This window comes from Tamandua tetradactyla, chromosome 2 (genome assembly GCF_023851605.1).
Source record: "Tamandua tetradactyla isolate mTamTet1 chromosome 2, mTamTet1.pri, whole genome shotgun sequence".
Classification (NCBI taxonomy): Eukaryota; Metazoa; Chordata; class Mammalia; order Pilosa; family Myrmecophagidae; genus Tamandua; species Tamandua tetradactyla.
The window spans coordinates 61,717,448-61,733,425 of NC_135328.1; the positions used below are offsets into that span (position 1 = coordinate 61,717,448).

Here is a 15,978-nt window from a genome sequence, read left to right on the forward strand (position 1 = left end):
TAGGATGGGAAGGGAGCAAGCAAGGAGAGATATGATGAGATGTACCAAACTAGTTTTAAAAATAAAGGTAATATTGCATCTGATGATCCTTTTATCTAGGGTATGGACAGATGCGTAAAAAATATGGATAGAAAGTAATAGAAGTGGACAAAGGTTAAAATAAACTGGGTAGATGGAAATACAAATGGTCAATGAGAGGGAGGGGTAAGGGGTATGGCATGTATAAGTTTTTTCTTTTCTTTTTCTACAGTGATGCAAATGTTCTGAAAAATGATCATGATGATGAATACACTACTATGTGATGATATTGTTGAGACACTGATTGTACACCACGTATGGACTGTGTCTGTTAAGATTTAATAAAAATATATTTTTTTAAAATGAAGGTAACAGGAAAAAGTACAGTACAAAGAAAGTCATTTAAAAAATAATCACATGAGAGAAGGCAGTACAGAAAAGAACCATGTAAATAGCCCAGCAAAATACCATTCACATGACATACATCATCTTTGGGAAGGAAAAGAAAAAAAAGGTGCAGGGAGGATCAGGAATAGACTTTATATAAACAAGGTTGATTTAGCATGCCCCATCTTGCCCTAAACCTTGAAAAGAATGTGAGGTGGCAGCTACTAGGCAGAATTTAGAATTCTTTGGAGGTTTAATTTGGGGGTAGAGTGGAGTAAGATTTAAAAGGCTTACCATGGGACCTGTATTTGGAGGTGATGCTTCTTCTGTACACACAGACAAGATGGAGAGGGAGGGCAGCTGAGAGGAGGGGGACAGAGCTGGCACTTCTGTACCACTGTCCAAGTTCAAAGCTGAAAGTCCAAGAGTATGATTCCCATTGAGCTCACTGGCATTGCTCTGGGTGGAAGGCTTTAGGGAATTCCGGAATGTGCCATTGCGGAGGCAGGATGTGCTATGGAAAGTGCTCACCAGCTTGGCTGTCTTCTGATTACTGTCATCAGAATCAAGTTTGGGGAAGGACAGAGATTTGATATTGCTTACTGCAGGGATGGGAGGGAGGGACACTTTGGAAGACAGTGACATCTTTTCACAGGTGCCCAACTGTGGTAAGGTTATAAAGCCATTGGGTTTGTGAAGAGGCTTGAAATCTAGAGTTGCCCGCTCCAAGGATGCCAGGACTTCCTCATCCTGTAACACAGACCCAGAGCCACCTCTGGGCAAGTTATTGTCCAAAATCTGAGCCATAATGGGTCCAGTGGTTCCTACCAAAATGTTTCTCAGCTCTTCCTTCTCATCAATAGTTTTTAACTCCAGATTATCAAATGGGTCCTCTTCACACTCAAAGTCAGCAGGATTGAAATCTGCCTTTGTGTGGGGTGGACTGAGAACTTTCTGTTTCGCAGCACTGCTGCTAACCCGAGTTGGGGTGAGGATGCTGTTGTGCTGTAAGCTGGCAAGGATAGGATTGATGGGTGGTGGCATTGTGGATGCACTGGGAGTCTTGGAGTAGCTAATTTTGCTATCACCCTCTGGACCACTCTTAGAATTCACTTTAGCTTCTCCTTCCTCAGCTTTGCACTCAGCTTCCTGCTGGGCTTCTTGGATTTTCTTAATATCTTCAGCCCACTCAATGGTCTTCTTTTCCAAAGAGAAGTCATACTGCAAAGACACAGCAGAGAAAGGAGGTATGAAACCAGTTTTCTCAAACACCTTCACATTCACCTTCCCCTTCACATCATCCTTCCCTTCACTTCTACCTCACCCACTCTATATAAGGGGAAAACTGCCCAAGGCAGCATTTAAGGCATGTGGGATGATCCCCGCTCAAGAAGACTAAGGCTACCAATTCTCTCGTACTATTTAATCAAACTATGTTCCCAAATCACTTCCAAAAATTAACCAGTAAGATCTCCCACTACTTCCAGTTTTACATACCAGGCCAAATCATCCTTGCTTCTTTTCCTTCTCTCCCCTCAAGCATATCTCCTCCCAGAATGTGCCATCAGTCTTGGGTACAGCTAGCTCAGTATCCCTATAAAGCTTTCTTCATGGTTGGTACATTCCTTCCTCTGAATTTTTAAAGAATACATCTCCATCAATAATTTGATGGGGAGCACAAATGTTTCTCTAAACACTTTCCCAACCAGATCACACACCTCTTTCGTGCAGGAAGTGGGCTACAGACCCTCTCTGATTCTCTATTATCTCACACAATGCCTTAAATAGATCATGCATTCAACAGTGACGGCTGTAGCTAACACTTAAGAACCACGTATAGCTCAATTTACAAAAGTTTTATTGCATACATAAAAAAGATACATATCTATATTATGAAGAAAAATTCACCTAGCACACAAGAAAACAAAACCTTTGGCACTCACTCTTAAGCACCAAAGCTAAACAGTATATACATAGTCAAGATTTCAGATACATTAATTAAAAAAAAAGAAAAGGGAGGGGGAAAGAAGAGATAAAGCAATATTATGCTGAGACAAGCATTTTAGAGAAGACACATAATCAAATTTCTCTGGGCATAGGCATCCCATGCTTTTCAGCTTCAAACAACCCAAGAGAAACTGAGAAATGCACATGTCAAAAAGTTAATTAAAATCCCTAAGCCTGCTACTATGTCCCCCAAAAAAACACATGAGAGATCAGTGTGCTGTCTTTTTAACACGAATGAAAATACAATATTGGGCAAAGGCTGAGCTATTTCTAACTATGGAGGACATCCAATTTACAACTAGTTTTTTCCACCAAAAACTGAAGCTGGACCCAAATTTCCACTGCCTGTAAAAACTCTTGAGGTTTTATTCCCAAGAACAACTGAAAACTTCCTTCCCTTTAAAAAAACCTTCACTGAGCTTTTGTTTTCTAATGATCGCGGTGATACAGATCAAATGGAACATAGGGAAAACAGACAGGAAAAAAATAGACCTATATAAGAATGTGGTATGAGAGTACAATAATAAAGAACAGAACTGAACATCAGTGAAGTACCAATAAACACAGTAAGCATCACAGATACATTATTTATAACAATTTTAAAAGCTGGGGCAATGGTGGCTCAGTGGCAGAGTTCTTGCCTGCCATGCCGGAGACCCGGGTTCATTTCCCGGTGCCTGTCCATGTAACAAAAAAAAATGTTAAAAGCTGATAATCAGACACAGACTCCTGGAAAGACAACAGAATAGGGAAGTGCAGGGCTCACTACTCTTTCAAACACACATAGTAAACAGGCAGAAACTGTCTGAAACAAGTGTTTGGGGACTACAGAAACCAGGAGAGAACTGCATAGCATCCAAGGAAGAGCAAAATGAAGAAACTGAGAAATTATGGTGAAAAACTATGAGTAACCAACTTTGAGGCAAGCAGCTTTGGGTCATCCTGGTCCCTGCCTAGCAGCCTGCTGTGGACTAGGAAGTCCCCCTCACCAAGAATAGAGGGGAACACAGCCCAGTACTGATCAAGGTACTGTCTAGCAAATTCAGATTGCTGGGTCCAGCTGCTTTAACTCACCCAGGGCAGGTGCTGCAGCACCACTGCTTTGACCTGTGACGCGTGGAACTGGAAGAAGGCTATAAATACCCTGCCTTTTTAGGGTCACGGAGAATAGGTTACTGAAGAGTGCCATCTTTTGGGCAGGCCAGAAAAGCGAACACTTGGAGAGCTGAAGAAAACACTTTCTGGCATCTTTCCTGACCCTGTGACCCTCTTCCCAGGGTCCTTTGGAAATGGTCTGCACACCCTGCATAGATCCCTGGCCTTGTTTTGGCTGAGAAATACTGAGGAACCAAGTATTACAGAAGAGCCTTAAAACAAACTCAATCAACAATAAAATTCTAGTCAAGAGAGAGAAACCGTCCCTCAGAATAATCTCAGCAAGATAATCAGATGCCCAGATATCAGCAAAAAATTATAGCCAGGTTAACAAACAGGAAGTTATGGCCCAAAGGAAGACATTAAAAATTAGGAGGAGATACAGAATTTGGAACAATTAAAGATCTTCAAACAAATCTCTTAAATCAAGGAGATGAAGGAAGACGTGGCTAGAGAAAGGATATTAAGAGGACAATATGTGAGCATAAAGAATTTGAGAGCATGCAAAGAAAAATAACAGAACTTACAGGAACGAATGGCACAATAGGTGTGTGCTGGTTTGAATATGTTGTGTCCCCCAGAAAAGCCATGTCCTTTAATCCTCATTCAGTATTGCTGGGCAGGGCCATTCTGTTTCCATGGAGATGTGGCCCACCCAGTTGTGGGTGATAACTTTTGATTAGATGGTTGCCATAGAGGTGTGTCTCTACCCATTAAAGGTGAGGTTGCATATTGGAGCCCTTTAAGAGGGAACCATTTTGGATAAAGCTTTAGAGCCACTAGAGCCAAGAGAATGGATAAAGCCCTGGGGAAACTAGTGAAGGGAAAGCTAGCAGATCTGGCTGTGTGCCCTTTACAGCTGAGAGAGAAACTATGAATGTCACTGGCCTTCTTGAAACAAGGCATCTTTCCCTGAATGCCTTAGATTGGACATTTCTATAGCCTTGCTTTAACTTGGACATTTTCATGCCCTGAGAACTGTAAATGTGCAACTTGAAAAATCCCCCCTTTTAAAAGCTGTTCCATTTCTGATACAGTGCATTCGGACCGGTTGCAAACTAGAACAAGGCAAGATTAAAAATATGCTAGAGGCATACAACAACAGATTTGAACAGGCAGAAGAAAGGATCAGCGGGGTGGAAGACAGGACATCTGAAATCAAACAAACAAAATAACAACTAGAAAAAAGAATGGAAAAATCTGATCAGGGTCTCAAGGAATTGAATGACAGCATAAAGAGTACAAACATATATATCATGGGAGTACCCAAAGGAGAACAGAAGGTAAGAGGCAGAAAGAATATCTGAGGAAATAATGGCCAAAAACCTCCTAACTCTTATGAAAGACATAAATATACATATCCAAGAAATGCAAGGTACTCCAAATAGAATAAATCCTGACAGACTTTCTTGAAGACACATACTAATCTGACTGTCAGATGCCAAATACAAAGACAGAATTCTGAAAACAGCAAGAGAAAAGCAATCCATCACATACAAGGGAAGCTCAATAAGACTAAGTTCTGATCTCTCATCAAAAACCATGGAGGTGAACCCTCCCCCTGTCTATGTGGGACATGACTCCCAGAGGTGTGAACCTTCCTGGCAACGTGGGACAGAAATCCTAGAATGATCTGAGACTCAGCATCAAGGGACTGAGAAAACTTTCTCGACCAAAAGGGGGAAAAGTGATGAGACAAACTGTCAATGGCTGAGAGATTCCAAACAGAGTCGAGAGGTTATCCTGGAGGTTATTTTTACGTATTAAGTAGATATCACCTTGTTATCCAATATGTGATGGAGAGGTGGAGGGAACTGCCTGAAAGTGTAGAGCTGTGTTCCAGTAGACATGTTTCTTGATGATGACTGAATAATGATATAGCTTTCACAATGTGGCTGTGTGATTGTGAAAACCATGTGTCTGATGCTCCTTTTATCTACCTTGTCAACAGATGGGTAGAACATATGGAATAAAAACAAGTAATAGGGGGAACAAATGTTAAAATAAATTTAGTTTGTAATGCTAGTGACCAATAAAAGGAAGAGGTAAGGGGTATGGTATGTATAATCTCTTTTTCTTCTGTTTTTGTTTTCTTTTTCTGTTGTCTTTTTATTTCTTTTTCTGAATTGAGCAAATGTTCTAAGAAATGATCATGATGATGAATAGGCAGCTATGTGATGATACTGTGAATTACTAATTATATATGTAGAACGGAATGATCATATGTTAAAAGTATTTTTTTCGTTTGTTGTTAAATTTTTTAAATTAAATAAATAAATACATAAAATAAAATTTAAAAAGCCACCCCCAAGAGAACCTCTTTTGTTGTTCAGATGTGGCCTCTCTCTCCAACCAACACAACAAGCAAACTCACCACACCTGCCTGCCTATGTGGGACATGACTCCCAGGGTTGTGGACCTCCCTGGCAATGTGGGACAGAAATCCTAGAATGAGCTGAGATTCAACATCAAGGGATTGAGAAAAACCCTAGAATGAGCTGAGATTTAGCATCAAGGGATTAAGAAAACCTTCTCGACCAAAAGGGGGAAGAGGGAAATGAGACAAAGTGTCAATGGTTGAGAGATTTCAAACAGAGTCGAGAGGTTATGCTGGAAGTTATTCTTACGCATTAAGTAGATATCACCTTGTTATTCAAGATGTAATGGAGAGGCTGGAGGGAACTGCCTGAAAATGTGGAGCTGTGTTCCAGTTGCCATGTTTCTTGAAGATGATTTTATAATGATATAGCTTTCACAATGTGTGATTGTGAAAACTTTGTGTCTGATGCTCCTTTTATCTACCTTATCAACAGATGAGTAAAACATACGGAAAAAAGATGAATAATAGGGGTAACAAATGTTAAAATAAATTTACAGTGAAGTGCTGGTGATCGGTGAGGGGGAGAGGTGAGGGGTATGGTATGTATGAATTTTTTTGTTTTCTTTTTATTTCTTTTTCTGAATAGATGCAATGTTCCAAGAAATGATCATGATGATGATGAATATGTTGTGAATTACTGATTATATATGTAGAATGGAAAGATAAAAAATTACGAATGTTTGCATCTGTTTTGTGTTGTTTTTGATATTTTTTTTAAAAATTAATAAAAATAAAATAAAATTTAAAAAGTAAAAAAAAAAAAGAAAGTGAAAGGTTGGGAAACGATATTTCATGCAAACAACAATTAGAAAAGAGCAGGAGTAGCTATATTAATATCCAACAAATTAGACTTCAAATGTTAAATAATTAAAAGAGACAAAGGACACTATGTATTAATAAAAGGAACAGTTGAACAAGAAGACATAACAATCATAAATATTTATGCACTGAGACAGAGTGCTCCAAAACACATGAGGCAAACACTGAAAAGAGAAATAGACACATCTACCATAACAGCTGGAGACAGCAATTCCCTGCGCTCATCAATGGACAGAACATCTAGACAGAGGATCAAGAAAGAAACACAGAATTTGAATAATACAATAAAAGAACGAGACTTAGACCTTTATAGAACATTACACATCACAACATCAGGATATACCTTTTTCTCAAGTGCTCATGTATCATTCTCAAGGAGAGACCATATGCTGGGTCACAAAACAAGTCTCAATAAATTTAAAAAGATTGAATGCATACAAAAAGCTTTCTCAGCTCATAAAGGAATGAAGTTGGAAATCAATAATAAGCAGGGGCCCAGAAAATTCACAATTTTATGGAGGCTCAATAACACACTCTTAAACAACCAGTGGATCAAGGAAGAAATTACAAGAGAAAACAGTAAATATCTTGACGCAAACGAAAATGAAAACATATAAAAATTTATGGGAGGCAGCAATGGCAGTGCTAAGAGGGAAATTTATTAACCTAAATGCCTATATTAAAAAAGAAGAAAGAGCAAAAATCAAGGAATCCACTGTGGAATAACTAGAGAAAGAACATCAAACTAACCCCAAAGGAAGCAAAAGGAAGAAATAACGAAGATTAGAGCAGAAATAAATGAAAATAAAAACAATCGAGAAAATCAACAAAACCAGAAGTTTGTTCTATGAGAAAATCAATTAGATTGATGGACCCTTAGCAAGGTTGACAAAAAGAAGAGAGGATGCAAATAAATAAAATCAGAAATGGAAGAGAAGACATAACCAGTGACCTCACAGAAGTAAAGGAGATAATGAGAGGATTTATGAACAACTTTATGCTAATAACTCAATAATGTAGATGAAATGGACAACTTCCTAGAAAGGCATGAACAAGCAACATTGATTCAAGAAGAAACAGACGACCTCAACAAATCAATCACACGTAAAGAAACTGAATTAGTCATTAAGAAGCTCTCCAAAAGGAAAAGTCCAGGGCCAGACGGTTTCATGTGTGAATTTTACCAAACATTCAAGAAATAATTAGTACCAATCCAGCTCAAATGCATCAAAAAAAATGAAGAGGAGGGAAGGCTACCTAACTCAATTCTACGAAGCCAACATCACCCTCATACCAAAGCCAGACAAAGATATTACAAAAAAAGAAAACTACAGATCAATCTATCTAATGAATATAGATGCAAAGAGCCTCGACAAAATTCTTGCAAATAGAATCCAGCAGCACATTAAAAGAATTATACACCAAGACCAAGTAGGATTCATCCCAGGTATGCACAGATAGTTCAACATAAGGAAATCAATTAATATAATACACCACATCAACAAATCAAAGCAGAAAAGCCATATGATCATCTCGATTGATGCAAAGAAGGCATTTGACAAGATTCAACATCCTTTCCTGTTGAAAACACTTCAAAGGTTAGGAACAGAAAGGAACTTCCTCAAGATGATAAAGGGAGTATAGGAAAAAACACAGCTAACATCATCCTCAATGGGGAAAAACTGACAACTTTCCCCCTAAGATCAGGAACAAGACAAGGATATCCACTATTACCACTGTTATTCAACACTGTGTTGGAAGTTCTAGCCAGAGCAATTAGACAAGAAAAACAAATACAAGGTATAAAAATTGGAAAGGAAGAAGTAAAACTCTCACTGTTTGCAGATGATATGATACTGATACCATACGTTGAAAACCCTGAAAAATCCACAGCAAAACTACTAAAGCTAATAAACGAGTACAGCAAAGTGGCAGGTTACAAGATCAACACTGAAAAATCTGTAGTGTTTCTATACACTAGTAATGAACAATCTGAAGGGGAAATCAAGAAATGAATTCCATTTACATTTGCAACCAAAAGAATAAAATATTTAGGAATAAATTTAACTAAAGAGACAAAAGACCTATACAAAGAAAACTACAAGAAATTGTTAAAAGAAATCACAGAAGACCTAAACAGATGGAACAGCATACTGTGTTCATGGATTGGAAGACTAAATATAGTTAAGATGTCAATTCTACCTAAATTGATTTACAGATTCAATGCAATACCAATCAAAATCCCAACAACTTACTCTTCAGAAATAGAAAAACCAATAACCAAATTTATCTGGAAGGGCAGGGTGCCCCAAATTGCTAAAAGTATCCTGAGGGAAAAAAATGAAGCTGGAGGTCTCACGCTACCTGACTTTAAGGCATATTATGAAGTTACAGTGGTCAAAACAGCATGGTACTGGCATAAAGATAGATATATTGACCAATGGAATCGAATAGAGTATTCAGATATAGACCCTCTCATCTATGGACATTTGATCTTTGATAAGGCAGTCAAACCAACTCACCTGGGACAGAACAGTCTCTTCAATAAATGGTGCCTAGAGAACTGGATATCCATATGCAAACCAATGAAAGAGGACCCATATCTCACACCCTATATAAAAGTTAACTCAAAATGGATCAAAGACCTAAACATTAGGTCTAAGACGATAAAACAGTTAGAGGAAAATGTAGGGAAATATCTTATAAATCTTAAAATTGGAGGCAGTTTTATAGACCTTACACCCAAAGCAAGAGCACTGAAGAAAGAAAGAAAGAAATGGGAACTCCTCAAAATTAAACACTTTTGCGCATCAAAGAACTTCATCAAGAAAGTAAAAAGACAGCCTACACAATGGAAACGACATATCAGATAAAAGTCTAGTATCCAGAATTTATAAAGAGATTGTTCAACTCAACAACAAAAAGCCAGCCAATCCAATTACAAAATGGGCAAAAGACTTGAACAGACACTTCTCAGAAGAGGAAATACAAATGGCCAAAAGGCACATGAAGAGATGCTCAATGTCCCTGGCCATTAGAGAAATGGAAATCAAAACCACAATGAGATATCATCTCACACCCACCAGAATGGCCATTATCAACAAAACAGAAAATGACAAGTGCTGGAGAGGATGCGGAGAAAGAGGCACACTTATCCACTGTTGGTGGGAATGTCAAAGGGTGCAACCACTGTGGAAGGCAGTTTGGCGGTTCCTCAAAAAGCTGAATATAGAATTGCCATACGACCCAGCAATACCATTGCTTGGTATCTACTCAAAGGACTTAAGGGCAAAGACACAAACGGACATTTGCACACCAATGTTTATAGCAGCATTATTTACAATTGCAAAGAGATGGAAACAGCCAAAATCTCCATCAACAGAAGAGTGGCTAAACAAACTGTGGTATATACATACGATGGAATATTATGCAGCTTTAAGACAAGATAAACTTATGAACCATGTAATAACATGGATGGACCTAGAGAATATTATGCTGAGTGAATCCAGCCAAAAACTAAAGGACAAATACTGTATGGTCCCACTGATGTGAACGGTCATTCGAGAATAAACTTGAAATATGTCATTGGTAACAGAGTTCAGCAGGAGTTAGAAACAGGGTAAGACAATGGGTAATTGAAGCTGAAGGGATACAGACTGTGCAACAGGACTAGATACAAAAACTCAAAAATGGACAGCACAATAATACCTAATTGTAAAGTAATCATGTTAAAACACTGAATGAAGCTGCATCTGAGCTATAGGTTTTTGTTTTGTTTTGTTTTGTTTTGTTTTGTTTTGATTTTACTATTATTACTTTTATTTTTTTCTCTATATTAACATTCTATATCTTTTTCGGTTATGTTGCTAGTTCTTCTAAACCAATGCAAATGTACTAAGAAATGATGATCATGCATCTATGTGATGATGTTAAGAATTAATGATTGCATGTGTAGAATGGTATGATCTCTAAATGTTGGGTTAATTTCTTTTTTTCCGTTAATTAAAAAAAAAAAAAAAGAGAAGAGATAATTGGAGATGAAGGGATACAGACTGTACAACGGGACTGGATATAAAAACTCAGAAATGGACAGCACAATACTTCCCAATTGTAATGCAATTATGTTAAAACACTGAATGAAGCTGCATGTGAGGTATAGGTTTTTTGTTTTTGTTTTTTTTTTCTTTCTATTATTGTTTTAATTCTTATTCTGTTGTCTTTTTATTTCTTTTTCTAAATCGATGCAAATGTACTAAGAAATGATGAATATGCAACTATGTGATGTTATTAAGAATTACTGATTGTACATGTAGATTGGAATGATTTCTAATTGTTTTGTTAATTCTTTTTTTAATTAATAAAAAAAAAAAAAAAGAAATACAAATGCAATATTGCAGGGAGTTGAAAATAGATGGTAATTCATATTTTATAACTTTAACTTATGTGTGAGACTAAAGCAAAAAATGTTTATTTGGTCCATAAAAAAAAGAAATATAAATAAGAGATATAAGAATAAGAATGTTTTTTTCTGTTTCACTATTCACCAAATTCTTATAAGTTTTCAAATACACTAAATTTTAACTAAAAATCACCACTTACCTGTACTTCTCTGACAACCTGCAAACAATCAGGCAAGGAGAAGCCAATAGGTAGACCAACTTTAGCTGGTGTTTTGAATTTGTCTCCTATCTTAAATGGGACATCATCAAGGTAACTGAAAGTTCCTACAATAAAAAATAAAGTAGAAAATATCAGCAAAATTTTTATTATTAGTTTTGTAATAATCTTAGGAATAGTAAATACAAATGAATTTATGCTATGCTAAGACTAGAAGTTACCAAGCTTCCTCCTCTGACTGCTTACCTTCTTGTGACCTCTGATCTTGAGAAGGAAATCTTACTTCAGCCTACTTCATCTTAGAGTTTATCTTCAATTTCACTTAGTTTAAAAGCCAAAGAACCCAGAGTGGCTTAAAAAGCCTCCCTATGGCCAATTACCTCTCTGACCTCATCATCTAGTAGAGTACTTACCTCCTGGCTCAGTGCACTCAGTCAGGATGATTTCTCTTCTCTGTCCCTCAAATATGCCAGGTATACTCCTACACCAAAAGTTCTACACTGGCAGCTCGCTCTACCTGGAATGTTCTTCCCTTAGATATTCATGACTTTTTTACAGTCTTTGCTCAAATGTCACCTTCTCAGTAAGGTTTACCCTGATCATCCTGTTTAAAATTTCTACTCCATCCTCACACCAGTACCCCCATGTTACTACCTGTTTTTGTCCATAGCACTTATTATCTTCTAACATTTATGTAATTTACTTTTATTATATTTATTGCTGGCCTTAGTAAGCTCTTTATGTAAGCTCCTTGAAGGCAAGTATTTAAGTTCATTTTATTCAATGATGTACTCTCAAAACCTACAGCACTGACTAGCTCATTTTAGGCATGTAATAAATGCTGCTGAAATGATGACAGACTTTCCATAAAAAGAACCTCCTTGATTAGGAATTTCCTATTAATGCAAAGAATTACCCTAGATTTTACAAAGACCACTAAATTCTGGAGGATATGTGGAAATATTTAAAAAGTACAGTGCTCACAAAATAAGGAAAACCAAACAAAATTATGGGAATTTAAACAGGATTATCAGGAGACACAGGTCATACACAATTGAACCAGTTTAACCTCCTAAAGTTTCTTTGCCTATATTAACTGAACATTATAGAAAGACCCAGATATCTATCATCTATGTATAGGGTTGGATTAAATGAAATACCTCTTACATATGACTCTTCACAGCTATACACTCGAAACCAGATCATGGCTACCTTTCTGGATGAGGTCTAAGACTAACGTAGAACCTTATAGACAATGAAACATAGCTGATAAAATAAATTGTGCTTTTTGTATAACAACAGCTAGTGAAATAAGGTTTACGCCTGGGTCTCATACAACTATATTTTCCTGAGTGTCCACGGACACGGAATAAGACAACTACATCTCATCTGTGAAGATGACTCCTCTCCATTCAAAGAAGTCTGTAGAACTCAAGATTTGTCAAAGTCAGGGTATATTTGTAATCTTGCCACCATTTCTTATTTCCTGCGGTATGCATGCTCTAATACACAGAAACCTTCTATCAGGAAGGCCTCTGCTCCCACCCTTGGGGAAAAGTACCCCTCCTTTCTACTAACTTCTAGCTAAAACTAAAATATTTTAACTATCTATCATTGAGCCAGCAAAATAAGTCCACAATTATGTTCAATTTAATAATTTTCCTGGGGCATAACCATAATTATTAACACCTTAGGAAATTTTACAAGTGTGGTCAACACTTTTATAAGTGCTCCTTTCTCCACTGGCAATGCCTACCACATCCCTACCCCCTTATTTTTCCTTTATTATTTCTAGTCCTTCAAAAATGAGCCAAAGAACATCTCCTTTCTCAATCTCATTCATATCACCACCACAGGATTTACCACTCTGTATTGTTAATTGTTGGCTTCCTTATCCACCCCTCGCGAAACTCTGAGCAGCCCTAAACAGGGGATAAGTCTATATCCCTCAAGCCCAGAACAATGTCTAGTAGATGAGATTTGATGAATGAACAACAAATAAATAAGACATAGTCTTCTATTTCTTTAATATTTGAGTCTCGCCCCAGCCCAATTCATATTCAATTAATATTCATTAAAATTCAAGATTTTACCTAAAATACCATTTTCTAGTCATGAAAATATTTTAGCAACTGTTCAAGCAAGATCTAAGAACATTTCTAAAATTCTGGCCAAAGTCACAAAAATGTGCCTGATGCCATCACAGCTCGCCAGGAGAACAAAGGATTACAACATTATAATCCTCAGTATTACTCAGTATTACATTTATATATACTCAATATTACATTTAATAATGAATAATAATATTATGAATTATAATATTACATTTATATATACTCAGTATTACATTTAATAATAATAATGAAGTATTACATTTAATAATGAAGATTAAAAGCAAGATTCTTTTTAATTTTAATTATTATCTAACTTCTTTTCATGAAAAAAAGCGCTAAAATATTTAACATTCAACTCCACTTCTACTAGTGCCCTGACTAACTAGAAACAAAACTGAAACTTTAAGACTTTCTAAGAATCACGGGAAAGATGCAGTCAAGTTGAAATCACAAAATTAAGTCTTCTGTTTAATAAAATTTACTTATATGTAAGTTAATTATATGGTATACATATAGAAAAAATCCTACCTATGACATTAATAAATGTATGATTTATAAATACGATAAGGAAACCTATGCACAGTAATACTAAGTACATTTTCATAATGAACAAGTCTATCATAGAACCTGGTCATAGGGAGCTGAAAGAGGAAGGAACTATCTATAAACATACTATCCTAAAGACAACTGAGCCAAATGAGAATATCCTTCAAAAAGGTTTCCCTGTCTACCTTTCATTTAGAAAACTATAACGGTGTTGTATATGCACTGACACTTAAGGTCTACAAATGCAGCTAGGTCCTAGCTTAGGGACAGACAACATTAGGTAAAACAGGTCTTTATTTAAAAATAAAGGCCGTTTCCCTTCATTAGCACCAATTACAGGTATCTGCTTTAAAAAGCAGTTTCCTTTCACTAACAAAGTCAATCCCAAGGTATTAACACATGTAAATTTTCATGATTTTATTCTTCTTTAAGCTTGGTTAACTAGGAATGAGCAAAAACTTGTGTGATTATGGGGGGTGGGGGGTGGGGTGATGGCAGGCACTCAAAGAAATCCCCTGATGCTATGTCAAACTTTAGGAACACCCAAATCAATGGCCAAGCCCTTGATTTTTTTTTTTTTTTGCTTTCTTTTTTATTAATTTTTAAAAAATATATAACAAATACAAACATTCTTAACATATGATCATTCTGTTCTACATATTGATAATCAGTAATTCACAATATCATCACATAGTTGCATATTCATCATTATGATAATTTCTTAGGACATTTACATCAATTCAGAAAAAGAAATAAAAAGACAACTGTGCTGGTTTGAAAGGATGTATATGTCCCCTAGAAAAGGCATGTTTTAATCAAAATCCCATTTCATAAAGGCAGAATAATCCCTATTCAATACTGTACATTTGAAACTGTAATTAGATCATCTCCCTGGAGATGTCATTTAATAAAGAGTGGTTGTTAAACTGGATTAGGTGATGACATGTCTCCACCCATTTGGGAGGGTCTTGATAAATTTCTGAAGTCCTATAAAAGGAAAGATTTTGCAGAATGAGAGATTCAGAGAGAGCAGAGCAGAATGACATAGCCACGAGAAGCAGAGTTCACCAGCCAGTGACCTTTGGAGATGAAGAAAGAAAATGCCTCCCAGGGTGCTTCATGAAACAGGAAGCCAGGAGAAGAAGCTACGAGATGAAGCTAGGAGATGACGCCATGCTTGCCATGTGTCCTTCCAGATGAGAGAGGAACCCTACTGTGTTCACCATGTGCCTTTCCAGACAAGAGAGAAACTGTGACTGTGTTCACCATGTGCCCTTCCACTTGACAGAGAAACCCTGAACTTAATCAGCCTTCTTGAACCAAGGTATCTTTCCCTGGATGCCTTAGATTGGACATTTCTATAGACTTGTTTAATTGGGACATTTTCTTGGCCTTTGAACTGTAAACTAGCAATTTATTAAATTCCCCTTTTAAAAGCCATTCCATTTCTGGTATCTTGCATTCTGGCAGCTAGTAAACTAGAACAACAACAGAAAAAAAAATGCATACATACTATACCACTTACCCATCCCTTTCACTGATCACTAGCATTTCAAACTACTAAATTTATTGTACATTTTCTCCCCCTATTATTTATTTTTATTCCATATGTTTTACTCATCTGTCGATAAGGTAGATAAAAGAAGCATCAGACACAAGGTTTTCATAATCACACAGTCACATTCAAGCCCTTGATCTTGAGGCTCTTGTGAAGCTTATGCAGGTAGCAGAGAAGCTTAGCCTACCTATAGGTATGCCTAAGAGTTACTTCTGGAGAACCTCTTTTGTTTCTCAAATGTGGCCTTACTCTCTGAAAGCCCACTGTGAAAGCGAAATCATCACCCTACCCTCTACGTGGGATATGAAATCCCAGGGTGAATGCCTCCCTGGCAGCTTGGGAGATGACTTCCAGGGATGAATTCAGGCCTGGCACCA

At 36.9% G+C, this 15,978-nt stretch overlaps 1 protein-coding gene across 3 annotated transcripts in view; it reads right to left on the reverse strand.

The window, feature by feature from the left end:
* UBAP1 (ubiquitin associated protein 1) overlaps window positions 1–15,978 on the reverse strand; it is a 172,761-nt gene that overhangs the window by 8,180 nt on the left and 148,603 nt on the right. For all 3 annotated transcript variants that reach the window (XM_077147918.1, XM_077147917.1, XM_077147916.1), the window contains 2 exons: window positions 11,366–11,490; window positions 700–1,626 (listed from right to left, as the gene is read on the reverse strand). In XM_077147918.1, coding sequence (XP_077004033.1) covers window positions 700–1,626; window positions 11,366–11,490 — 1,052 coding nt within the window. The remainder of the gene's footprint in view (window positions 1–699; window positions 1,627–11,365; window positions 11,491–15,978) is intronic.